Source organism: Xenopus laevis, chromosome 8S (assembly GCF_017654675.1).
Source record: "Xenopus laevis strain J_2021 chromosome 8S, Xenopus_laevis_v10.1, whole genome shotgun sequence".
Taxonomy (NCBI): domain Eukaryota; kingdom Metazoa; phylum Chordata; class Amphibia; order Anura; family Pipidae; genus Xenopus; species Xenopus laevis.
The window spans coordinates 95,156,178-95,184,071 of record NC_054386.1 but is presented as its reverse complement, the minus strand read 5'-3'; the positions used below and the strand labels follow the sequence as shown (position 1 = coordinate 95,184,071).

The 27,894-nt window shown below is 40.7% G+C and overlaps 1 protein-coding gene across 4 annotated transcripts in view; it reads right to left on the bottom strand.

Annotated features, from left to right (window-relative positions):
• Nucleotides 1–21,922, bottom strand: part of hormad1.S (HORMA domain containing 1 S homeolog) — a 40,742-nt gene extending 18,820 nt beyond the window's left edge. For 3 of the 4 annotated variants that reach the window (XM_018232104.2, XM_018232105.2, XM_018232106.2), the window contains exons 1-10: nucleotides 21,790–21,922; nucleotides 18,017–18,069; nucleotides 17,093–17,237; nucleotides 14,907–14,970; nucleotides 13,112–13,148; nucleotides 5,662–5,682; nucleotides 5,498–5,524; nucleotides 4,882–4,949; nucleotides 3,725–3,870; nucleotides 1,547–1,782 (exon numbers count right to left, since the gene is read on the bottom strand). In XM_018232104.2, coding sequence (XP_018087593.1) covers nucleotides 1,547–1,782; nucleotides 3,725–3,870; nucleotides 4,882–4,949; nucleotides 5,498–5,524; nucleotides 5,662–5,682; nucleotides 13,112–13,148; nucleotides 14,907–14,970; nucleotides 17,093–17,237; nucleotides 18,017–18,049 — 777 coding nt within the window. In that variant the 5' untranslated portion in view covers nucleotides 18,050–18,069; nucleotides 21,790–21,922. 4 annotated transcript variants of the gene reach the window in all.
• Between the last annotated feature and the right edge of the window lie 5,972 nt (nucleotides 21,923–27,894).

The following is a 27,894-nucleotide window of genomic DNA, read 5'->3' as shown; positions in this document are numbered from 1 at the left end:
GCAAAGGAAATAGTCCTGAGCATTGTCATCGTGTTACTGGCCGTGTCCACTGCTATGCTTTGATTTAGTAAACAGTGATAAGGGATTTGGAGATCTGGATTACAGTGCCGCACCAGTTACAACTCTTAGGGGGTTATTTATCAAAGTCCGAATTTATCTCAATATTTTCTGCTACAAACTCCAATCAAATCCGCTTGGATTTTTTACACTTATTTATTATTACATTTTCCCAAAAATTTGCTTTGCAGGAAAAAAATGTTCACGATTTTTTTCATCCGATTTTCAAGATTTTTTGGAATTTTCACCCGAATACTACGGGATATTGCACATAACCCAGCGCACATCAAAAAATCATTGGGACTTCTCCCATTGACTTATATGCAACCTCGACAGGTCTGAGATGTCGGATTTTCAAATTCAGACTTTTCCATCCTCAGGGTTTAAAATATATATATATATATATATATATATATGTGTATGTATATATATACACAATATTTAAAAGATTCACCAAGTCCTAGTACTTTCTATTCATTTTGAATGAAACCATATCCATAGTGCTGAATCAAATCCGAACCCTTAGTCATGTGATATTTCTCTTTTGACCAATCGAAATTTATAAAAAAAATAGAATTTTTTAAACTAGGGTGAATAGATTTGATTTTTAAAAACTCGATTCCAGTTTTTTCCCCGAAAAAACTCAAATGTCAGGAAGGCTGCAAACAACTCCAAATTGATCCCTTCATGTCTCCCATTGACTTAAACAGAAATTTGGCAGGTTTTAGGTGGCAAATAGTCACATTTGAGTTCTTAAATGGCCAGTGTATCTCGAAAATAAAATTCTAAATTTTTGAAAAACTTGAATCAAATTTGAATAACTCCCTAATTGAATTCGACAATTTTGACCATAAAAAAACTAAAAAAATTTGAATTAGAATTTTCAATTCGACCCTTGATAACCCCTTAGTATGAAGTAGAGAGTAATATTCTGAGATAATTTCCAATTGGTTTTTATTATTGTGTTTTTTGAGTTATTTAGCTTTTTATTTAGCAGCTCTCCAGTTTCCAACTTCAGGTTGCTAGGATAAAAATCACCCTAGCAACGATGCAAATTTCAATAAGGGACTGGAATATGAACAGGAGAGGCCTGAATAGAACGATGATTAAAAAGAAGTAGCAATAATGATACATTTGTAGCCTTACAGAGCATTTGTTGTTTAGATGGGGTCAGTGACCCCCATTTGAAAGCTGGAAAGCGTCAGAAGAAAAAAAGGCAAATAACTAAAAAAAAAACCTATAAAAAGATAAATAATAAAGACCAATTGAGAAATTGCTTAGAATTGGCCAAGGTATAACATGCTAAAAGGTAACTTAAAGGTGAACCGCCCCTTTAAGTTTTTTTTAAACAGATGGGGCAAGTATTTGATTTTTCTCAAATGCTAGGATACATATTAGGGTTTGGTATTTGTCCAAATTGTTCATGTCAGGATCTCCAAGAACATCCTTGGGTCAGGTCAAACCTTAATCACAAAGAGAGAAATCTTACATTTATTGAAACGTCCGGTTTTTCTTCATCCGTCTGAGGCTGTTTGCTTGCTTGTTTCTTAAATATTGACTTCTCAATGTTTTCCATCCTTTCTTTTTCTGTGGTGACCTTTACTTTCAGTACATGAAAAGGAGTTGCAACTTCACCCACATTGAGGTACATGGGTTCCCCCTCAAACATCAAGCCCTCGCAGGTCCCTTCCTTGAAACCAGGAGGCTGGTAGTCTGCAGGAGTAACTACACGAACAAGAAACAAACCAAGAAAGTGTTAGGTTGCACATCTGAGGGAAACTGCTCACTGTTTTATACTTTTATAAAAGCTTTAAACACAAAGAGTTTTGTATCATTAAAGGAGAAAGAAAGGCTAAAATTAAGTAAACTTTTATCAGAAAGGTCTATATAAATACACCAGTAAACCCTCAAAGTAATGCTGCTCTGAGTCCTCTGTCAACAGAAACACCACATTTCTTTCCTTCTATTGTGTACTCATGGGCTTCTGTATCAGACTTCCTGTTTTCAGCTTAAACCTCCAGGGCTAGGGCTTGAGCATGCTCAGTTTGTTCCTCTCTCCCCCTCACTCCTCCCCTCACTGCTGTAATCTGAGCCCAGAGCTATCAGTGAGCAGGGAGAAACTCAGGCAGGAAGTGAAGTCACAACAAGCTAATATGGCAGCTGCTATCCTAAAGAAAAAGAGAGAGATTCTAGAGCTGTTTACTCAGGTATGGTAAAGCATTCTGCAGAATAAATATAGTGTTATAGCTTGCACTATTGTGGCTAACCTATTGGCAATAAACTGCTTCGGTACCTTTCCTTCTCCTTTAAAGAATAAAATAGGTTGAAACTAAATAGTAAGCCATATTGTTTAACATACTCCATACAAGTAAATCTACCCTGATTGAACAGAAATGTTACAAATCACATGCCCTGAACATGTTTGAAAGGGTGCTTCCCCTTTAATTTAACTTTTAGCATGTTATAGAATGGTCAGTTCTAAGCGACTTTTCAATTGGTCTTCATTATTCATTTTTCTATAGCTTTTTAATTATTTGCCTTTTTCTTCTGACTCTTTTCAGCTTTCAAATGCTTGGGGATCACTGACCCCCATCTAGAAAATAAATTCTCTGTAAGGCTACACATTTATTGTTATTGCTACTTTTTATTACTCATCTTTCTATTCAGGTCCTCTCCTATTCATATTTAAATCAATGCATGGTTGCTAGGGTTTTTTTGGACCCTAGCAACAAGATTGCTGAAATTGCACACTGGAGAGCTGCTGAATAAAAAGCACAAAAAAAACTTTTTGTGCTGCAGCAAAATTTTCCCCGGCTATTTTTTGAGAAACAATTTGCAGGTGGTGAAGTGCAGAAATTCGCCCATCACTAAGGGGCAGATTTATCAAAGGTCGAGGTGAATTTTCGAATTCAAAAATTCGAGCTATTTTTTGTGTACTTCGACTAGGGAATATTCCAAATTCGATTTGAATTTGAAAGAAATTAAAAAATTAGAATATCGAAATTTATTCTATACTGTCTTTTTTAAAAATTCGACCAATCAAGGTTTTTTTGTGGGAAAAACTTTGAATTGAATTCGATCGAATGCGCTATTCCTTCTATTCGAATTTGGCCGAATACGGACCTATTTTCAATTTGAAATTTAACCCTTGATGAATATGCCCCTAATTGTTATTGCGACTTGTTAATTACTCACCTTTCCATCCAGGCCTCTCCTATTCATATTCCAGTCTCTTATTCAAATCAATTCATGGTTGCTAGGGTAATTTGGACGCTAGCAACAAGATTGCTGAAATTGCAAACTGGAGAGCTGCTGAATAAAAAGCTAAATAACTCAAAAACTTTCAATAATAAAAAATGAAAACCAGTTGCAAATTGTCTCAGAATATCACTCTCTGCATCATACTCAAAGTTAACTCAAAGGTGAACAACCCCTTTAACTTCTCCATAAAGCTTGTGAAAGGAGGAATCATCTTGGTCCTTTGACCTTTAGCTGTTTGCTGGATTAAAGGGAAAAAAGGGGCAAAAAATTCAGCAGCTTCTCAGGAGATGGAAGTAGCTAAAACTCATTCCACCTACAACTTACACTGCTGTAAGAGGCGTGCAGAAGCTAAAACAAAAATCCCTGGGTTTGTATTTATGTTACTTTTCGCAATATATTTTAATACCTTCATCGTAATAAAACAACTTCATTGTGAGACAGACGTCATTAGGCAAAGGGCCCAGATTTTGCATCAATATATACAGCTTGCGGATGAGCAGAATGCTGGTTTTCTTGGCATCAGAACATGTGGAAACAGAGTTGCTATTATTGCTGTAAAAAAAAAAAAAAAAAAAAAATATATATATATATAAATAAGATTACAGGCGACATTGTATATGTATAATATGTTCTGAGACAGTAAAAGAACAACAAAGACAGCACATCTCATTAAAGGGGTTGTTTACCTTTAAATTAAATTGTATTATGTTAAATAATGGTCAATTCTAAGCAACTTTACAATTTTTTTTTATAGTTTTTTAATTATTTGCCTTTTTCTTCTGACTCTTTTCAACTTTCAAATGGGGTCACTGATTGGAGTTTTTCTCCGAAAAACACGCAAATGTCAGGAAGGCTGCAAACATCACCAAATTGATCCCTGGACGTCTCCCATTGACTTATACAATAATTTGACAGATTTTAGGTGGCAAATAGTCGAATTCGACTTCGGGCCAGAATATGATAAATCTCGCAATTCCAATTCGAATTAAAACTCGAATTGAGTTGGGATAATTCACAATTCGAATTTGAGAGTTTTCACGAAAACAAATTAGAATTTTCACTTTAACCCTTAATAAATCTGCCCCATATTGTTAATCCAATTTTTTAGTGGAAAAAAACCTAAAATTTTTTGAGATTATTAAACCCTGAGAATGGAAAAGGGTCAGAATTTGAAAATCCAGCATCTCAGACTTGAAGAGGTTCTATATAAATCAATGGGAGAGGTCCCTATCCTATTTGGAAGTTTCTGTGATCTGAGCTGGAATTAGCACGAAAATCCAACTATTTCGCACTTTTCGCAAAAATCCAAAAAATTCTGGCTTTTCGAGAAAGAGCCTGAAAAAAATCAAGCAATTCGGGAAAAAACTCCTCGTCTTTTCGCTCAATTTTCCATTTATTTAATAATAGAATACCGCACAAGGTACTATTTAAAACACTCACAGGTTTCATTCTCTCAGTGCTGTCCGGCAGCCCATGAGCAATAGACAAAGTGCAAAACTGTAATGTAGTATGCTTATGATTTTGCTATAATACACATTTATGAATCTATGCAAGTTTACGTACCTGACAAAATCCATGACAGGTCCACTAGCAGTGTATTTAAATTTAAACTGGTAGCATTCTGTGACAGTCTTGAAAAACAGAAACAGTACTTTATTGTATATATATATATATATATATATATATATATATATATATATATATATATATATATATATATATATATATATATATATATATATATATATATATATATATATATTGAAAGGAATGTGCAGAACTGCTTACATGACTAATGATATATACCGTAAATAATTATATACATATAATACACAAAAGCCATGAATATCTTGCCAATTATATCCTTATAAACGGTGACTAGTGAAGTCATTAGTTATAAACAGTGAGTAGTGATGTCATTTTTGTCACATGACTCACTAAAACTTGTGTATTATAATAAATAAAGTACCCCTTTTTGGAAAATATGAGGATATTATTATTAACCTCGGAGTTCCATGTCCTGTATTAAAGCACTCAGCCTCGTGTTTTTTATATGGTCATGGAACTCCTCGGTGACTTATAATATCCTTATATTTTATAATAAGGGGTACTTTATTCACTATATATATTCAGAAAAACTATTAATTTTTACACCCTTTCATGAAAATAATGTCTTTACCTGTGGATCTTCTGGATCTGTGTAAATCTGTAATGAAAAATTAAGGGGATAACTAAAGACAAATACATATACTGTATATAAATATATAGATATGGTTATAAAATAGACTATAACGTACATCACGTAAAATGTAACAGTATAAGACTGAAGCAGAGAATACTTACAGCTAACATAACCATTCTAAGCTGTTGAAAAAGAAGAAATAATTTGATTACTTATTTCATATATTACACATATTTTTGCTTTGCAAGTAAACAAAAAGATTCAAATGTGCTGGGACAGAATATTTCAGGATAATATTTATAAATATATTTATTGAACCAACAAATATACAGGTATGAAACATTAATCTACCTAATCTACCTGTATTGCTTATATAAAATATCTGTATATAATACACAAAAGCCATGAATATCTTGTAAACTATATCCTTATAAATGGTGAGTTCTGATGTCATCAGTTATAAACGGTGAGTTCTGATGTAATTTCTGTCACATGACCCACTGAAATTTGTGTATTATAATAAATAAAGTACCCCCAGTTGTAAAATATGAGGATATTAGAAGTTACCTCCATGACCTGTATAAAAACACTTGGGTAAGTATGGATAGCAGCTGCCATATTAGCTTGTGACATCACTTCCTGCCTGAGTCTCTCCCTGCTCACTCATAGTTCTGGGTTCAGATTACAGCAGGTAGGGGAAAAGGGAGGGAGAGAAAACAGGATTTTTTGATACTCACCGTTAAATCCTTTTCTCTGTAGTCGATAGGGGGACACAGGGACTCTTGGGGTTTAAGCTCCACCCTCCAGGAGGCAGGACACTATTAATAAAATTAAAATTAAGTGGGCGTGCCCATATAGTGGCTTAACCCCACATGCTGTAGCATTCCTTCAGTTGGTACCAAAGAGACTGCTGAAAGACAAACTGTATTAACACTCAACTTGCAAAACCGTAAATCAGGAAAACTTTTCCTTAAGACCAAGTGGTCAACATTTCGCTCAGGGTTGGGAAGCCCTGTGTCCCCCTATCGACTACAGAGAAAAGGATTTAACGGTGAGTATCAAAAAATCCTGTTTTCTCTGTCGTCTAAAGGGGGACACAGGGACTCTTGGGGACTTAACAAAGCAGCCCCAGACAGCAGGGTGGGAGCGAATACAGATAAGGTAAAGACACGTTACTGTACCACAGTGTGTAGTACTGTGCGGCCAAAAGCGGCCTCCGCTGATGAGAACGTGTCTAGTCTGTAGAATTTAGTGAATGTATGAACCGAAGACCAGGTGGCTGCTCTGCAGATCTGGTCCAAGGAGGCCGAGTTGCGCCAAGCCCAGGAAGCACCCAAGGATCGTGTGGAGTGAGCTCGAACATTGGCAGGAGGAGTTCTGCCCTTAGCTAGGTAGGCTTGTCTGATGGTTTCTCTGATCCAACGTGCGATGGTAGTCTTGGAAGCTGACAGGCCCCTCCGAGGCCCGGACGGAATGACAAAAAGGGCTTGAGAGCGCCGATATGATTTAGAACGGTCAAGGTACCAGCGAAGTGCTCTGACCACATCCAGACTGTGAAATCTCCGTTCCTTGTCATTCTTGGGTTCTGGACAGAGAGATGGAACCACAATCTCCTGGTTCACGTGAAACGATGACACGACCTTAGGCAGGAAGGAAGGCACAGTCCTCAGGACTGCCTTGTCCCTATGAAAAACCAGCAGAGACGGATCACAAGATAAGGCACCTATTTCCGATACCCTGCGAGCAGATGAAATGGCAACAAGGAAGGCAGTTTTCCAGGTAAGCCACTGTTCAGGGACGACACCCAGAGGTTCGAAGGGAGGGTCAAGGAGAGCCTCCAAAACGAGGTTGAGATCCCATCCAGGGACTGGTGATCGATAAGGTGGAACGATATGTTGTACTCCCTGTAGGAAGGTGCGGACTGAATCGTCTAGGGCTAGACGAGACTGGAAAAGGACAGAGAGGGCAGATACTTGGACCTTCAAGGAACTGAGCTTCAGACCGAGTCGAAAACCTCGCTGTAGAAAGGATAAAATCCTGGGAATATTGCAGTCATGGAAGGAAAACATTGATTCCTCGCACCAGTTCCAGTAGCTGCGCCAGACCCTGTGGTAGGCCTTAGAGGACGTAGCCTTGCGTGACTTCAGCATAGTGGCAATCACATCGTCCGCTATACCCTTACGTCTCCAGATGGCCGCCTCAACAGCCATCCCGTCAAAGCGAACAGTCCCGGATTGTGGTGAAATATGGGACCCTGCTGGAGAAGGTCGCTCCTGGGAGGGAGGCGAACTGGTTGAGCTATGGACATGTCCTGAAGATCCGTAAACCACGTTCTCCTGGGCCAATACGGAGCTATCACTATGACCGTCGCACAGGATTGCTTGATTTTCTTCAGAACCCGAGGAAGCATTGGAAACGGAGGGAAGACGTAAGCCAGGTTGAAACTCCAGACTTGTGTCATGGCGTCCACCCCCAGCGCCGTCGGATCCCGAAAACGGGCGTAAAAGGCTGGAACTTTGCGGTTGGCTCTGGATGCCATGAGGTCGACTTGAGGACGTCCCCACCTTTTCACTAGGTCTGTGAACACTGCGGGATGAAGTTCCCATTCTCCCGGATCCAGCTGGGTCCGACTGAGAAAGTCTGCTTGCGTGTTGTCCACTCCCGGAATGTGTATGGCAGATATCCTGACTGAGCTGAGCTCTGCCCAGGCTAGGATTTGTACCACCTCCGCTAGGGATGCTTTGCTGCGGGTACCTCCTTGTCTGTTGATGTACGCGACGGTTGTGGAGTTGTCGCTTTGTACTCGGACAGACTTTGTTTGGAGTAGGGGAGACCAATGTCGTAGGGCAAGCTTGACTGCTCGAAGCTCCAGGACGTTGATGTGTAGCCTCGTTTCTGTGGGAGACCAACGGCCTTGTACCGACGAGTTGTGCCACGTGGCGCCCCACCCGAGGAGACTTGCGTCTGTCGTAATCACGGTCCAGTCCGGAGTTGCCCAGGACTGGCCCGTCGTCAGATTGTGGTGGTTCAGCCACCAGAGGAGTGACTCCCGTGTTGTTTGCTGTAGAAGAATCCGTTGGGACAGGGGACCCCCTTTCCATCCCGACAGAACGTTGGCCTGTAGAGGTCTCAAATGGATCTGAGCAAAGGGAACCGCTTCGATGGACGAGACCATCAGACCGAGTACCTTCATTGCGAGGTGGACTGTGGGGTGCCGGTCTTGAAGGAGGAGATTGACTTGCGCTCTGATCTTCCTCTGCTTGTCCAGGGGCAGCGAGACACGTTGAGTCAGTGTATCGAATTGGAGACCCAGGAATAGCATTTGGTGACTGGGTGTCATGCTGGATTTGTTCCAGTTGATGGTCCACCCGAAGCTCTGAAGCAGCGATATCGCTTGTTGCATGTCCCTTCTGCTCTTTTCTAGTGTTGGAGCCTTCAGGAGAAGGTCGTCCAGGTAAGGTGTGATTGAGATTCCGTGGAGTCGTAGGGTTGCTGCCGTCACTGACATGAGTTTGGTGAACACTCTGGGGGCAGAGGAGAGGCCGAATGGGAGTGCCACAAATTGGTAATGGAGATTTCGGAATGCGAATCTGAGAAAACGATGGTGAGGAGGCCAGATTGGAACGTGGAGATACGCGTCCTTGATGTCGAGGGACATCATCAGTTGACCTGGTTCCATTCCTCGGATGACTGACCGGAGAGTTTCCATTTTGAACCGGACTGATCGTATGTGTTTGTTGAGGAATTTCAGGTCCAATACTGGTCGGAAGGACCCGTCCTTCTTTGGCACCAGGAACAGATTGGAGTAAAAACCGCAAAATGTTTCTGACGGGGGAACTGGAATGATCACTCCATTCTGTTCCATGCTCGTAATGCAGTCCAAGAAGGCTCGGCCCTTGGCTGGGTTTGAGGGGACTCTGGACATGAGAAATTTTCGGGGAGGAAGAGAAGCGAAGTCCAGGTGGTAGCCCTCGGAAACGATTTCGGTTACCCACGCGTCCGACGAGTATCGTGTCCACACCTCCCGGAATCTCAGCAATCGTCCCCCTAGCGGTTGCAGTGACCCCGGAGGGGGTGACCCGTCATCCTGAAGTGGCCTTGTCGGCTGGAGACTTGTTGTGGAATTTGTTGTTCTTCCACGATGGCCGTCCCTTGTCGTTTGGTTTAGAGCGAAACTGAGAACGTTGGGGAGGACTGTGCCGTCTGGAAAAACGTCCAGCGTGGCCGCGAAAGGACCGACCGCGCCTGGAGGAAGTCGTGGGTCTTGACTTGCTTTAGGGGAGGAAGGTGCTCTTCCCTCCCGTGGCCTGTGAGATTATCTTTTCGAGCTCCTCACCAAAAAGTCGCTGTCCCTTGAAGGGTAGTGAGGTAAGGGACTTCTTGGAACTGACATCCGCAGACCAGTTCTTCAGCCAGAGCGTTCTGCGTGCTGCGACGGAGAGAGCTGATGTGCGAGCAGTAATCTGTGCTGTATCCAGGGAAGCGTCGCACAAGTAAGCTGCTGCCTCCGCGAGGGACTGTGCGGAAGGTAGGATGTCAGCTCTGGGGATGCCATCTTGAATATCGGCAACGAGGGATTCTGCCCATGCCTGAATGGCTCTCGCTACCCAGGCTGAGGCGAGAGCTGGACGAAGGGTTGAGCCAGCGGATGAATAGACTGCCCTGAGGAAACCTTCCAGACGTCTGTCAGATGGGTCCTTGAAGGCTGCGGCGTCCGTGACTGGTAACGCTGTGGATTTAGATAATCTCGAAACTGGTGCGTCCACAGTTGGAGGCAGTGACCATTTCTCTACCAAGTCCTTGGGGAATGGATAGGATTTCGAAAATTTCCGAGTAGCTTGGAACTTGCGCTCCGGCGAATTCCATTCCTCTTGTATTATGTTAAGGAGTTGGTCATGCGAAGGAAAACATGCAGAAGCTTTGTGTTTTCTTTTAAACAGGTTAGAAGATGAAGCCTGTTGTTCAGGCGTCTGTGTGATTTTTAGCACGTCTATCACCCCCTTGATAATGCCCTCTACGTCGTGAGGGAGTTCCTTGCTTTTGGAATCTTCCGCATTATCCTCCTCTGCTTCTGAGGAAGCATCAGAAGGTGGGAGTTCCCCCTCTGAATGAGAAAAATCCTCTCCAGCTGACGAGACGTCAGAGGGGGTATGGGTGTCGGTGTCACCCCTGGAGCTGGGAAGCCTTTTACGCTTTCCACTGGCTTTGTGACCTAGTTTGGCTAGGGCTTTGCCCAAATTGGTGGCAATGGAAGGAAGGCCCTGCAGGGATGCCAGGGATTGGGAAAGTTGAATGGCCCATAGGGGGGCAGGGGGTTCTGAGGAAGTGCCCGCTACCCCATCCATTGCATCCAAATCCTGTGCGGTTTCCCCAGATTCAGGGACCGTTGGGATGGACCCCTGGGTGGGCGCTGGACCCTGCCCCTTTGAGCAAGATCTGCAGAGCGGGTCAGCCTGGCCCCCAGGGATTTTTAGTTGGCAGTTTTTGCAGGTAAAATAGGTCACCTGTGCTGCTGGTGCTCTCCCCCCAGCCCTGGGGAAAAGTCCCCCTGACTTACCTTCTGCCATACGAACAGTGGCTGAGGTACCTGCTGATGAATGTCAGTCAGCAGATATGCTTTGCAAGAGTGCTTTTAGGCAATCCTAGACTGCTGCCTGAAGGTAGAGCCTAATCCCCAAAAGCAAGAGAGGCTCCCGTGTCTCCTGAAGTGCTGCTGGCAGAATGAGGAAGCGTCAGCTTAATGTGGCTGTGTAGAGTGGCGGGAAGGAGTTCGGCGCCTTCTGAAACCACTTGTACGCTTCGCGCCGAAAAAACAAAATGGCGCCTGGAACGCATCAGCGCGATGCGTTCCACTGCGTGCAGGAGAAGGGCGCGCACTCACTAAGCAGCCCGTCAGTGTGGAAGAGCGTCGGAGAAGGCAGACAATGCCACCTTGAATGCAGCTAGGTCTGGGCTGACTGAGGGGGGTCCCCACCCGGGGGGGGGAGAGGGGGGGGGGAGAGCAGGCCAGAACACGAGTAGAACAACTCATACTCACTGCTGGCGTCTCAACCGGTCAGAACATCTGCTGGCCCCAGCGGGTTGCAGGAATCTTTTCTGTGCGGGTCGGTTATAGCCTAGAGGGCTAGCATATGACCCCGGTGAGAGATCCCTCGAGGGGGGGGTACACACAAAGGAACAGGCAGTCCTGCCCTGGTGACACCCCATAGCATGCTTCTGTGTTGAAGCTGGTATCCATCCTCCTTGAAGCAGGACACTTTAAAAACTGAAGGAATGCTACAGCATGTGGGGTTAAGCCACTATATGGGCACGCCCACTTAATTTTAATTTTATTAATAGTGTCCTGCCTCCTGGAGGGTGGAGCTTAAACCCCAAGAGTCCCTGTGTCCCCCTTTAGACGACAGAGAAAGGAGCAAACTGAGCATGCTCAAGCCCAAGCCCAAGCCCAAGGTTTAAGCTGAAACCAGGAAGTCTGATACAGAAGTCCATGAGTACACAATAGAAGGAAAGAAATGTGGTGATTCTTTTGAATCTTTTGAGCAGCATTACTTTGAGGGTTTACTGGTGTATTTATATAGACCTTTCTGATACAGCTTACTTTGTTTTAGCCTTTCCTTCTCCTTTAAGGTAAACAGTAACCATGTCAAAAAAACATTGGCACTTCAAATAGTCCGTTGAGAAGTGTAAATTCCTTATATTTTATGTGGGGAAGCAGAAGGCTTTTTTTCTGACAAAATTCATATTCATCAAAACAAATACAACTGCTCTAAACATTGGATCGCCTGCTCAGAGCAGACTAATATGTCCTAATACTGACTCCTTTATCAGCTTCTCTCATTTTGGATTCTCCAGTTCAGTCTCTGATAAATCAACCCCTATATCTGCCTTATACATTGCTTTTATCTCTTTAACTCAGATACTTAAAGGGGAACAACAGCTAAATGAAAATTGTATATAAGCTTCATCATACTGAAATAAGAAACGTTCTAAATACAATCAATTCTGCATCTTTTCTGAAATAATCAAGTTTATCTTCACTATTCCTCTCTCAGCATCTGTTTCCCTTCATTCTGTCTTCATGCAGCAGTTGGGAGAGGATATTCATTGACAGTTAGATCCAATATATCTTATAGGGGGGCTCCTTTTCACCAGACATCATGTCTCTCTACATGCAGGATTTGTGTGTAAGGCAGTTATTTTGTTAGATTTTGTTTGTACTGGAATCAGTTATTTGAGTGAGCTCTAATAGATCTGCTAGGAAAGGAAGCCCCTCTATAAGATATATTGGATCTAACTGTCAATGAATATCTGACACCCAACTGCCACAAGAAGACAAGTGTTCTGGCCATGACTGTAATCTAGTATCCCTGCCATAAAACCATAAAGTTCTGCTGTCTTTTGCCAGAATGAAAATATAAATAATCCGATGAGAAACAGTAAATACGGTTCCTCAAAAGAGCACAAACAACTACTGTAACAACACTATTATATTAGGTAACTGGAAATACTGTATATGAAGATTTGCGCAAGCTGGGCAAGTGATTGGTGTCTACCAGACTTTTTATGATAGTAATCTTTTTTTATTCATTAATTCTGCATTCAAATACTTACATATTTTTTCTGTAATGCATCATAGCAGCCTAACATCCTGTAAATGAATAAAAAAGAATGTCTGTTTATCTCGATTGTTAGAATTATATATATATATATATATATATATATATATTTATTTATATATTATAATTTTATCCATGCTAATTGAAATTCAGATGGACCTTAGTGGATTACATTATTTTCTGTACAAGTATGGGACCTGTTATCCAGAATGCTCAGGACCTGGGATTTTTCGGATAACATATCTTCCTGTCATTTGGATCTTCATACCTTAAGTCTACTATAAAATCAAGTAAACATTAAATAAACCCAATAGGCTGGTTTTGCTTCCAATAAGGATTAATTATATCTTAGTTGGGATCAAGTACAAGTTACTGTTTTATTTTTGCAGAGAAAAAGGAAACAGTCCTTAAAAAACTGGATTATTTGGATAGAATGAAGTCTATGGGAGGCGACTATTCCGTAATTTGGAGCTTTCAGGATAACAGGTTTCCGCATAATGGATCCCATAACTGTATTCTGATTCTATCCATAAATTTAAATCATTTTTTCCATATCTGATTGATCTATCAAATTGTATTATTTGTGATGTGGATCTACTGTAATAATGAACTGCATATTAAATGCATCTACTGTAATAATGTCATGCTCTGCTCATTAACTTCATTACTTTCAAATGGCTTCTGCAGTTACCATAGACAAAGCAAATTTTTATATATTTTTCAACAAGTATTAATTAATATATTAAAGGGACTTAAGAAGGTTCTACGTTTAAAAGTAGAGGTGGGTACCTTATCACACAACTGCGAAATGCAGTTGAATAGAACGTCGGTGAGTTTTTATTTATTAAGCTCTAAATTAACATTTTGATAAATCTTCCCCAAATTTAAGGGGCACATTTACTAAGGGTCGAATATCGAGGGTTAATTAACCCTTGATATTCGACCATCAAAGTAAAATCCTTCGACTTCGAATATCGAAGTCGAAGGATTTACCGCATTTAGTTTGATCGAATGATCGAAGGAAAAATAGTTTTTTGATGGATTTTAATCCATCAATCAACGATTTTCCTGCGATCAGAAATTTCTAGGAAAGCTTATGGGGAAGGTCCCCATAGGCTAACGTTGGTGCTCGGTAGGTTTTATGTGGCGAAGTAGGTAGTCAAAGTTTTTTTTAAAGAGACAGTACTTTGACTATCGAATGGTCGAGTAGTCCAACGATTTTTAGTTCGAATCGTTTGATTCGAAGTCGCAGTCGAAGTAGCGAATTCGGTGGTCGAAGTGGCCAAAAAAAAAACTTTGAAATTCAAAGTTTTTTTCATTCTAATCCTTCACTCGAGCTAAGTAAATGTGCCCCTAAGAGTCACTGAAAAGCTGATATTCAGTGATTTTTTCCATATCTGATTGATCTATCAAATTGTATTATTTGTGATGTGGATCTACTGTAATAATGAACTGCATATTAAATGCAGACTGTAATAATGTCATGCTCTGCTCCTATGGGATTTTTAGAACCGTATTTATCAAATGTTAATTTCCAACTTCTACCCATTGATTAATATAAATCTAAAAATCCCATAGGAATGAATAGAACGTGGGTGAGTTTTTTTTTATTAAGCTCTAAAGTTTGATAAATTTTACCTTATTACACTGGGACAACCTTTTCACAGTACGGAGGAACAGTGCTACTAATTAGATTGTTTGCATATTCAATACACAGGGCTAAATGTGTGTAGTAAAAGATCCCAAGGTTAATTTGAAACATACATTTTAAACAACATATTTGATCTCACCACTTTACTAGCTGGGTTGAACCAGGGCAGCTCTTGTCCTCCCTGAGGATCTTTACACAGATGTCTATGACAAAATAAAAATACAGACATAAAGAAAAGCAACAATATTCTGTGTTATTGATTCTTGACAAAATATGTGAATAAAATGCCAATGAAGAGAGCGGATATATCATTTATATGATCTATTATGTTCTAGATCAGGGGTCCCCAACCTTTTTTACTCGTGAGCCACATTTAAATGTAAAAAAGAGTTGGAGAGCAACACAAGCATGAAAAAGTCCAAGGGGGTGTCAAATAAGAGCTGTGATTTGCTATTTGATAGCCCCTATATGGACTGGTAGCCTACAGGAGGCTCTGTTTGGCAGTACATCTATTTTTTATACAACCAAAACTTGCCTCCAAGCCAGGAATTCAAAAATAAGCACCTGCTTTGAGGCCACTGGGAGCAACATCCAATGGGTTGGAGAGCAACATGTTGCTCATGAGCTACTGGTTGGGGAACACTGTTCTAGATGATATATTATTTCGTTATGCACAATAATTATAAAGGGGCAGATTTATCAAAATGTGACATTAGAACTCACTACAGAAAAACTCACCAATGTACTAGTCTATTGACTTGACTATGTTTGTGGCCATCGCCACATACAGGGTATATAATAGCACAGTAATCCCCAACTTCTAGCTCATGAGTAACATGTTGCTCACCAACCCCTTGGATGTTGCTCTCAGTGGCCTCAAAGCAGGTGATTATTTTTGAATTCCAGGCTTGGAGGCAAGTTCTGGTTACATAAAAAACAGGTTTACTGCCAAACAGAGCCTCCTGTAGGCTGTCATCCACATAAGGGCTACTAAATAGCCAATCACAGCCCTTATTTGGCACCCTAGGAACTTTTTTCATGCTTGTGTTGCTCCCCAACTCTTTTTACATTTCATTGTGGCTCTTGAATAAAAATGTTTGGGGACCCCTGTAATAGCAAATAGTAATACCAATACAATTAGGCAAAAAAATCATGTGGAAGATGTCTCCAAATGTAAAGGGATTACTCACCACAAAAGGGAAGAGGCCCAGGTGCACTGCCCTGAGCCCTCAGCATGGGGAGCAGACAAACCGAAAAACCTTTTGGAGCAGGCACTCAATGAAGGCAAACTTCCACCAGGCAAATAATTAAGTGAAGAGAATTTATTATGTCATAAACACTTAATCATAGGCTGTGATTAAGGGGCACGTTTACTAAGCTCGAGTGAAGGATTCGAAGTAAAAAAACTTCGAATTTTGAAGGTTTTTTTGGGGTACTTCGACCATCGAATAGGCTACTACGACCTTCGACTACGTCTCGAACGATTCAAACTAAAAATCGCTCGACTATTCGACCATTCGATAGTCGAAGTACTGTTTCTTTAAAAAAAACTTTGACTACATACTTCGGTAGTTTAAACCTACCGAGGTCAATGTTAGCCTATGGGGACCTTCCCCATTACTTTTCTAAGGTTTTTTTGATCAAAGGAAAATCGATCAAACCATCGATTAAAATCCTTCGAATCGTTCCATCGAACGATCGTTCGATTGTAGGATTTGCGGTAAATCCTCCGAATTCGATATTCGACCCTTAGTAAATGTGCCCGTAAATGTTTATGACACGAAACATGTTAGGCTGTGGACAAAAATAAGCTCTCTTCACTTTTAACTATTTGCCTGGTGGAAGTTTGCCTTCATTGAGTGCCTGCATCAAAAGGTTTTTCAATTAAAAAAGTCTGGCCAAACTAGAATCCACGATAGTACCTTATTTATTATTTAAAAAGCACGATTTAATCCAAACGAAAAAATCGAGTGAAAATCCGAACCGTACTATTTTTTTTGGAGTTTTTTGCAGAATCGCTTGATTTTTCCAGGCATTTTCCAGAAAAGCCACAATTTTTTGGAATGAAATAGCTGGATATTAGGGCTAATTCCAGCGCAGACCATGGAAATTTATATACAACCTTGGTAGGTCTGAGATTAATTAATCTCAAAAAATTTAAGTTCTTTTTTTCCACTAAAAATTCTTATTTTATAGTTAAAAAAACTTGAATTTCTTCGAGTTTTTAGCATTCGGGCTTATATAAATAACCCCTTTAAAATCTGAAATCCAGATTTAAAGCAGAAGATATTTTAGCAGCATTTGAAATAATGCCTAGAGACTTACCATCTAGATATCGTGTTCCATAGGCATATTCAGGAAACAGGCCCCTCAAGTAAGTAATACAGGACACTGAGACAGCAAGCAGCCTCTTCACAAGAATCAGCGACTGAGTCTCTGTTGCTACACGACTGGGTAAGGCCACAGAGTTCTGCATCCATTAATATAAAAATATCATAATTATACTGCTGCATTCCATATATAATGCTCACGGGAGCCAAATTTAAAGGAATTGTTCAGTGTAAAAATAAAAACTGGGTAAATAGATAGGCTGTGCAAAATAAAATAATGTTTCTAATATAGTAAGTAAGGCAAAAATGTAATGTATAAAGGCTGGAGTGACTGGATGTGTAACATAATAGCCAGAACACTACTTCCTGCTTTTCAGCTCTCTTGGTTTCCACTGATTGGTTACCAGGCAGTAACCAATCAGTGACTTGAGGGGGGGCACATGGGTCATATCTGTTGCCTTTGAATCTGAGCTGAATGCTGAGGATCAATTGCAAACTCACTGAACAGTTATGTCCCATGTGGCCCCCCTTCAAGTCACTGACTAACTCAGAGTTAGAGAGCTGAAAAGCAGGAAGTAGTGTTCTGGCTATTATGTTACACATCCAGTCACTTCAGCCTTTATACATTACATTTATGGCTAACTAACTATATTAGATACATTATTTATTTTGCACAGCCTATCTATTTACACAGTTTTTTATTTTTTCCACTGAACTGTTCCTTTAACATAGTGTACAAAGCAAAAATAGTAGAGTGAACATAAAGTAAGGTAACACTGTGACGAAAGGACATTTTCTAACCTAGATAATCAATGGATAAAATAATATTATTGTAAAATAATCCAATTTTTAAAAGTTAGGTATATTTTTGGCAATAGGTCGGAGAAATGATAAAGTATCAACTACTTTAGAAACATACCACTTTGTTCCTATGCATCTGAGCAGTTGCCATGCCGAAGGTGTTGTTTCAACCTGTAAAATAAAGCTGCTATGAAACACAATCCATTGTGCATTCTCCTAAGAACCCACATAAAAGGCAGAAGAAGGACATATTGTCTTCTGTGATAAACAAAAGGATATCTCTTTAAATTCAGTTTTTAAAGCGATACTGTCATGGGAAAACATGTTTTTTTTTTTTTCAAAATGTGTCCGTTAATAGTGCTGCTCCAGCAGAATTCTGCACTGAAATCAGTTTTCAAAAGAGCAAATGGATATTTTTATATTTTATTATGAAATCTGACATGGGGCTAGACATAGGGGCACATTTACTTAGCTTGAGTGAAGGATTAGAAGGAAAAAAACTTTGAATTTCAAAGTTTTTTTTGGGCTACTTCGACCATCGAATTGGCTACTTCGACCACGACTTCGAATTGAACTAAAAATCGTTAGACTATTCAACCATTTGATAGTCGAAGTACTGTCTCTTTAAAAAAAACTTCGACCACCTACTTCGCCACCTAAAACCTACCGAGCACCAATGTTAGCCTATGGGGAAGGCTTTCCTAGCAATTTGTGATCGAAAGAAAATCGTTCGATCGATGAATTAAAATCCTTCGAATCGTTCGATCGAACGAATTGCAGTAAATCCTTCGACTTCAATATTCGAAGTCGAAGGATTTAACTTCGATGGTCGAATATCGAGGGTTAGTTAACCCTTGATATTCGACCCATAGTAAATGTGCCCCATATTGTCAGTTTCCAAGGTGCCTCCAGTCGTGATATCACCCCCCCCCCCCAGAAGCGCATCAGCAGAACAATGGGAAGGTAACCAGATAACAGCTTCATGGTAGATCTAAGAACAGCACTCAATAGTAAAAATCCATGTCCCACTGAGACACATTCAGTTACATGGAGTAGGAGAAACAACAGCCTGGCAGAAAGCAGTTCCATCCTAAAGTGCTGGCTCTTTCTGAAATCACATGACCAGGCAAAATGACCTGAGATGCACCTACACACCAATATTACAACTAAAAATACACTTGTTGGTTCAGGAATGAAATTTTACATGGTAGAGTGAGTTATTTGCAGTGTAAAAATAAAAACTATACCATAAAAACCATGACAGAATCCCTATGAGTGTTATGTCTCATCATGCACTCCAGCTGTTACACCAGTATCATTTTATATTCATCTCATACAATATCTCATACAACATGGCGATTCTTTTGGCATTACATTGCATTCCACAAACCCATCTGTCGTGTTTCCTTTTTAATAGGAGTGGGGAAACTCTATAGTTGTTTTTCAAGAATTGTATTTCCTGAATAATTTTTTTCTGGCTTTTTCTCGAAAGCAGGAACAGTCCCTAAGTTTTCTCATAGTCTGTACAGAGAGATCCCATAAAACTATGGCAGCATAGGTATTCCTCTGTACTAGAGAAAGTATCCTAAACGTAAAAGTAGGCCCAAGGTTCAATTGTGTCCACAAATCCCAGCCGGCTCCCACTTCTATCCCTCCAAGTCCACAAAATCTGTTACTGAAATAAAAGAGCCAGCGCCAAAAGGCACGGGAGACAGACAAAGAGGCAAATAGTGTAATATAGTTTTGCAATGTTGCCACCTCTTGTGTAGGGAACAAGCCGTTTGTTTCACCATATAAGTGTAACCCTCCTTTATTATCAACCTCCACCAAAGGGTTAAAAAGACTCTCCATAGGAGCTTGTTTAGATGGGTACTCACAAACAGGCAATATCAATATGCACGTAAAATCCTGGAGCGCCTCTCCTCGTATAGACTGTAAATCAACATGCAGCAGCAAATAGTGTAAAATAACTTTTTAATATTTATAAAAACAAAGCTTAAAATGTTTGCGTTTGTTCCTCGTGTGCAATGTTGGGCGCCTACCAGTGACGTCACCTGCCTTACGCGTTTCGTCTTGCGAGGTAAGCCTCTGAAGAAGTCGCAAGACGAAACGCGTAAGGCAGGTGATGTCACTGGTAGGCGCCCAACACAAGGAACGAACGCAAACAACCATCGCACACGAGGAACGAACGTAAAAAATTATTTATTCGCTTTCCCAAGCCTGATCATCTTGGGACTATCCGTGTGGACTGGTGCATATAGGGGGCCTCCAGGTGGACGGTGCATGGATATGCTCTTTTTAAATCTTTGCCATGTGAGTGCATTTTAAGCTTTGTTTTTATAAATATTAAAAAGTTATTTTACACTATTTGCTGCTGCATGTTGATTTACAGTCTATACGAGGAGAGGCGCTCCAGGATTTTAAGTGCATATTGATATTGCCTGTTTGTGAGTACCCATCTAAACAAGCTCCTAAGGAGAGTCTTTTTAACCCTTTGGTGGAGGTTGATAATAAAGGAGGGTTACACTTATATGGTGAAACAAACGGCTTGTTCCCTACACAAGAGGTGGCAACATTGCAAAACTATATTACCCTATTTGCCTGTTTGTCTGTCTCCCGTGCCTTTTGGCGCTGGCTCTTTTATTTCAGTAACACATTCCTCTGTACTAAGCACAATTCAGCAGGAACAGTCCCCTAAATTTGCTCATAGTCTGTACAGAGAGATCCCATAAAACTATGGCAGCATAGGTATTCCCTGTACTAAGCACAATTCAGCAGGAACAGCCCCCTAAGTTTGCTCATAGTCTGTACAGAGAGATCCCATAAAACTATGGCAGCATAGGTATTCCCTGTACTAAGCACAATTCAGCAGGAACAGTCCCCTAAGTTTGCTCATTGTCTGTACAGAGAGATCCCATAAAACTATGGCAGCATAGGTATTCCCTGTACTAAGCACAATTCAGCAGGAACAGTCCCTAAGTTTGCTCATAGTCTGTACAGAGAGATCCCATAAAACTATGGCAGAATAGGTATTCCCCTGTACTAAGTACAATTCAGCAGGAACAGTCCCTAAGTTTGCTCATAGTCTGTACAGAGAGATCCCATAAAACTATGGCAGCATAGGTATTCCCTGTACTAAGCACAATTCAGCAGGAACAGCCCCCTAAGTTTGCTCATAGTCTGTACAGAGAGATCCCATAAAACTATGGCAGCATAGGTATTCCCCTGTACTAAGCACAATTCAGCAGGAACAGTCCCCTAAGTTTGCTCATAGTCTGTACAGAGAGATCCCATAAAACTATGGCAGCATAGGTATTCCCCTGTACTAAGCACAATTCTGCAGGAACAGCCCCTAAGTTTGCTCATAGTCTGTACAGAGAGATCCTATAAAACTATGGCAGCATAGGTATTCCCCTGTACTAAGCACAATTCAGCAGGAACAGCCCCCGCAGTTGGTAAGACCGGCCCTGTGTTTGGGTCTCAATGTACCGGATATACCAGAGCCCATTTGAATGTCAGTCCAGACCTTTATTGCAGCAGTGAAGGGATCTCTGTATCACACATTCCACTGGGGCCTGTGTTTCATTATAACAATGTTGTGTCTATACAGAGTCTTCACAGAAACTGCAACCCTGTTATTTTGTGTGAGGACATGTAGAGATTACTGCCCTTCCACTGCCCTGGCTCTACCTCAGCTTCTCAACATCACTGTGTGTATTTGTGAGGTAATAATATTAGGCCTTTTCAGTTGGGGCAATAAAATTAAAGAAATGTACAAATTGTAGTGAAACCAAGGGCCAGAACGGATTAACTCCCAAATAATTCATATCCCACTTCACAGGGTATCCCTAAATCGCTCCGTGTTAATCCTAATGTGTGGAGCCTACCTACCAAATGTAATCACAATTTCTCTTGTAAACCAGCAGAGTGCTAACAAATACACAACACTTCCTGTGACGCGCTTGTTGCTAAGCCACATAAGGAGCTGCAGCTACTTCGCGCCCGCCGAACAGCTAATCCCGCCCACAAATCTCATCTCGCGAGACTGCAGCGTCACAACAAGTATATAAACGCCTTGACACTAAGCGCGTTTCGCAGACGCAGTTGTGTAAGTGAGAGGCGCGGTCGTACTCTCTAACAACACGCAGTATTCTGTGATGGGCATAGCAGTCCGGTTTTGGCTGGATTTCCTCTGCCCGTAGCTCCTATGTTTATTAGGAGACATAAAAATACTTTTTTTTCCAACCATTATATGATTACTAATATTTCTCCTGCTGCCAAAGCCTTGGCTTCTATTTTATGGAGAAAGGAAAATTGGTTTTTGTGTGTGTAAAGGGGGACCTGGAGTAATTGTGAAATTTTTAGTTTTTTGTTCTCTCTGGATCCCAGAGTTTTATGTAAACAGGCTATTTTTTTTTTGCACAATTTGGGTGCAGTGAATATTTTTAGGAGAAAGCAATGGGTGACCTATAGTAATTTAGGATTTACGCTGGGGTAGGAAAGTGTCAGCTGACTTTGTGCCGTTTAGGGACAGCGCAAGGGCGACTTAAGAAGAAAACGGGGGGGGAATTCTCTAAAAGTGATATTTTAAGCCTCATTTATGTCCTACCGTGAAGTGTGCCTAATGCTAAAGTGAGCAGGTTCCCTGTCAGTTCCTAGCGGGGGTTCCCCCTGTTTCACAAAGCAATTTGACTGAATTTGAGCTGTCGATGGCTCTTACCCACAAGCCAACTTTGTTATTTTGAGTTCCGGTCCTAATTTTTTAAATAAAAACAATAGGTACTTATTTTGTACAATTAAGAGACAAAATATGGTTCAATTTGTGAGAATATAGTTTGTCATTTCAACTTTTAAGTGCAGATTTTTGCACAATTTAGGGAAAGAACAAGGCCTGGGAAGACTGGGTGAAAATATCCAAACATAACATTTCACCCCTTGTTTAATCTCGGCCTTAAGGTGGCCATAGACGCAAAGATCCGCTCGTTTGGCGACATCGCCAAATGAGCCAATCTTTCTCCAAAATGCCACTAACGGGCATGGCTATATCGGGGGTAATCTGAACGTTCAGCCCTATGGCGCAATGGGCTCCGGCGGGACGGTCGGGACAAAATCAAACCTGTCTGACCGACCAAACGACCGATCTCAGCCGGACAAAAAATGTCGGGACTCCACACACGGTCCGAAAATCATACGATAGAATCTTTGCATCTATGGCCAGCTTTATTGCAAAGTGTGCAGGCTCACTGTTCAGGAACATCTATGGTCCCAAAGAGTGCAGGTGAAGTCTAGTGCTATCAACGGTTTTCCTTTGTTTCGCGGAGGAGCTAGACCGCACCAGTTGTAACCCGTAGTTAACCATAAACATAACTATTCAGTTATTCTAAATTCTCGCCCATTGTTTTATGTGATGACTAGGGCAATATTTTTCATAATTTAGGGACAAAATATGGGTGAAGTTGACCAACAGTAATAATTGGTTATTACTAATCTTATTCATGGCTGCTTTGGAGGGTCTCGGGTTTGGGGCAAACGAAAGCCAGATTTTTATTTATTTATTGGACATAGGAATAGACTGTGTCAGATTAACCAAAGGTAAATCTTTTGGGATTTTTCACAATTTAAATAATTTTTGCAATTATTTAATTTTCTGCCCAGGGAACCTAGAGGTACAACACTTTTTTTTCCAGGTTGCTAACAATAATTTCCACCAGCCAATTTGATTAAAAATTAGTTATTTTTGGGCAGAATAAGATCTTGTGAAATTAAGTTTTTTTTTTCTGGCATCAGAAAGTCCCAGTGTTTTTTTCTTCTTTTTTGTTCTATTTTTTAATATTTACTGACGCAAAAGTTATAATTTAGGAGTGTGAGATTGAGCAAAAGTTGTTTTGAGTTTTTAGGCTCTCTTTTCCCCACAGTGGCATCCTAGGGTCAAAGTGTTTTATGTGAAAACTAGGGCCAGATATTTACAATTTAGGACATAAAGGGGCTAATTTAGGACAACATAACAGGAGTAATCTTGACTTTTTTTTTTAACTTTGGCATCAGTGGGTAAAAGTGTTTATGTAAAAGCTATGGCCAAATTTTTCATTAGTTAGGGACACAAAAGGGCCAATTTAGGAGAATTTAATAGATTAACTATACCAACAGTAATCTTTAGTTTTTAGACAACTAGGAGTAGGCAGAAAATGCAGGCGCTATAAGCAGGTCCAGAGTGGGAAAACCACTAATATGATTAGTAGTCTATCAAGACCTGGGTGAATACTTTTCCTCTGCAATCGAAGTAAGGGTAGTGTTGGGATACTACTTGGCCTCTGCTATAAGATACCCTTATTCAGCAATATCACCAAATCTTTGTTAGATGACCAACATGTTGGGCCAAATTAGGATGATGTATGTAAATAAAATGAATCCATGGCATTATATATCACACAATAATTAGTGCTTGAATCTCCATTCTTTTGCCATTGCCTTGTGTTTCATAGTGGGCTCAGGTTAAATATTTCAGGTCACAGAATCGACGCAAGGAAATATACTTCAGAAGTAAAGATTTGTAGGCTTAACATTTCAGCCAAAATTTTTATTGGGTGTAGAAACATAAAAGGGGATTCATCCAAAACCTAATAGATGAGAGTTGGAATAAGCCTAGAACAGTCAGTGTTAGATTGATGGGTGAATCTGACCAGTTTCGCCTCCACAAAAATTTGCCGAAATGGATCAAAGTCTAGGGCGTCAATTGAAGAGCAACTTTTTTCACCCATTGGAGTCTATGAGCATAATTTTTGTGGCAAAACTAGCAAATAATTTCACTCATCACTAGTCAGTATTTAATGTGTGTGTTTTCTATCATAAAATACACTGAATAGTTTGCCAATTGTGGCTTAACACCTTGAGGTGCAGAACTAGAAAAAACTGTACTAACTGGAAATGTGTTCAGGGGGACTGTAATTAGAAGAGTGCTGCATCAGATCCTTGGACTCATTGGCATACAAAAAGTTAGCAGAACTTAACTATCTGCATTTTTAGTCATCAGGAGAAGGAGAAGTTCTACAGATTTCCAACCCTTCACAAGCATTCAAATACAAAGGATTCCATTGCCTGCAAAACAGCTAAAATTCTAAGGCCGATCAACATTTGATTTAGGGTCCACTTAGAAAGAAAAAGCTATGCTTAATTACTGTATATACTCGTGTATAAGCCGACCCGTGTATAAGCCGAGGTACCTAATTTTACCTACAAAAACTGGGAAAACGTATTGACTCGCGTATAAGCCTAGGGTGAGAAATGCAGCAGCTACTGGTAAGTTTCAATAATCAAAAATTGAGGCATGAGTGGGTTAAATGTTTTTGAAATGTTTTATTTCAAATAAAAACAGTAAACTACTGTAACTCTGTAAGTGAAGAAAGGGGTCAATATGGTATCAACAATGATACTTTAAAAGTACAACCACCTGAGCTCAATCTGCAACCAAGTTAAATCACAAAATGTTAAAATCCTTCAAAACTGGATTCCTCCTCATCATCTGTTTCTCCAAACAGAGCTTCAATTTCAGCTGGTGTGAGGATCTCAGCATAGACATTGTCATCATCATTGAGTTCGCAGGCATCACTATCACTGCTGTCATTCTCATACAATGCGCAGTCTTCACTGCCATCCATAGCATTACTAATGCCACATTTCTGGAAGGCGCGTTGCACCATGTCCTCTGGAATATCTTCCCATGCATCTCGAACCCACTTTGCTATTAATTCAATGTCAGGCTTTGTTAGATTTCCAGCTTTTGTCAGTTTAGCTTGACCAGATGACATCCATTCATGCCACATCTTTCGCACACGGTCTTTGAAAGGTTTATTTAAAGACACATCGAGGGGCTGCAATACAGATGTAAGCCCACCTGGAATAACAGCCAAAGTAACTTGAGAAGACTTTGCCAATTGTTTTATGTCATCAGATGTGTGGGCTCTGAACATATCCCAAACTAGCAATGATGGTTTCTTTTTTAAGGCTGCTCCTGGTCGTGCATTCCAAATTTCTTCCAGCCATTTTTTTGTTCCGTCTGCATCCATCCAGCCTTTAACATGTGCACACACTGTAATTTTTGGTGGAAATTTTACCTTTTTAGGCAAGGTCTTTCTTTTAAAAATAATGACAGGCCGCAGCTTAGTTCCATCAGCCAAACATGACAGAACAACTGTGAAATGATTTTTTTCATTTCCTGTGGTTCTGAGGAAAATAGTTTTGTCTCCTAAACTTGCCACAGTTCTGTTGCTTGGAAGATCAAAAGTCATAGGTGTTTCATCCATATTCCCAATATTTCCCAGGTCGTAGTTATGAATTCTTCTTTGTTTTATGATGAATGATTGGAATGACATCACTTTTTCTTCAAGGTCTTGCGGCAACTTCTGTGAAATCTTTGTTCTCTGTCGCAAACATAGGTCAAACCTATTCATGAAGCGGGTACACCATCCTGCTGACGCAACAAAATTTTCAATGCCTGGTACTTTATATTTGTCATCCTTGGCCATTTGAAGGGTACGTAAGCGAATTCCCATGCGTGTTACGCAGTAACCATTTTGATGACACTCCATAACCCATTTATGCAATTCAATCTCTAAAGCCCCATAAGAAGTTGTTGAACCACGTCGAGCTTTTTTAGCCTTTGGGATCTTTTCCAAGTCAGCCTTCATTTTCCGCCACTCCCTCACTTTTTTTTCATCAACACAAAATTCCCTACTTGCAATACTGTTATTGCTTTCTTCTGCTCTTGACACAACCTTCAGTTTGAAACTAGCTTCGTATGACCTGCGTTTTTGTTTTGGTCTAGGATTAGCGGTATCAGTATCCATTTCTAACAGGATAAAAAAAAAAAGTCAGTCCCCCCATATATACAGTAAAATAACCTTATAAAACAGCCCATGTACGGTATATATTTATGAATTCAGTTGGTGGTTAGGAATTTCCTAATGTATCACTGGTTGCCCACTAGAGAAACTCACCCCTTACATGGCTATGCTATAGACACAAGCCTTTAATGTGTGTTACCAAAAAGCCAGGCAGGACTGCTGCTTATAATGGGGATCAGATAGGATCTGTGCAGCTACTGGGACAGAATGTTCTGTTATACAGATAGCTAGAATCTCAGCTGCCATAAAGCAGGACAGGACTGCTGCTTACAATGGGGATCAGATAGGATCTGTGCAGCCACTGGGACAGAATGTTCTGTTATACAGATAGCTAGAATCTCAGCTGCCATAAAGCAGGACAGGACTGCTGCTTACAATGGGGATCAGATAGGATCTGTGCAGCCACTGGGACAGAATGCTCTGTTATACAGATAGCTAGAATCTCAGCTGCCATAAAGCTGGACAGGACTGCTGCTTACAATAGGGATCAGATAGGATCTGTGCAGCCACTGGGACAGAATGCTCTGTTATGCAGATAGCTAAGGGGGGGGCAGACAATTATTTCAGTAATTTTATGATGTGCTCTGCTGTACTAAAAAATGTACGAAAATAATGCTACCAGGGCTGCAGGATGGCAGAGCAAAGTAAAAGTACTGTGCCCAACCCCCTCCTTGCCCCTATTTGCTGATGCAGAGAGAAACCTGAGCCATGGGCATGCTGCCCAATCTCCATGCTACCTGCCATTTAATCTTGCTAAGCTTAACTGTAGGAGTGATGGGAGTTGTAGTTCAGTTAAGGCATGGATTAGGGAGGGGAGCGTCATTGGGGCAGGCAAAAAAAGGTAATAAATACAATCACTGACAGGTGTGAACGAGAGAGAATGCAGGAGAAAGGATTCACACACCTCTTACCCTCTCTGAACTTTGCCTGACTACGGTACGGTAATTATGGCACATGTAATGCATAAACACACTTCGGAGCAGGTGATTGGCCAAGGATGAAGGGGAGGGCCTTTTTTCATTGGCTAACCGACAGGAAGTGCGCAACTGCCGAGTGCCCTGCTGACAGCGCCAAAGATTTTAAGCATTGGTCGGGT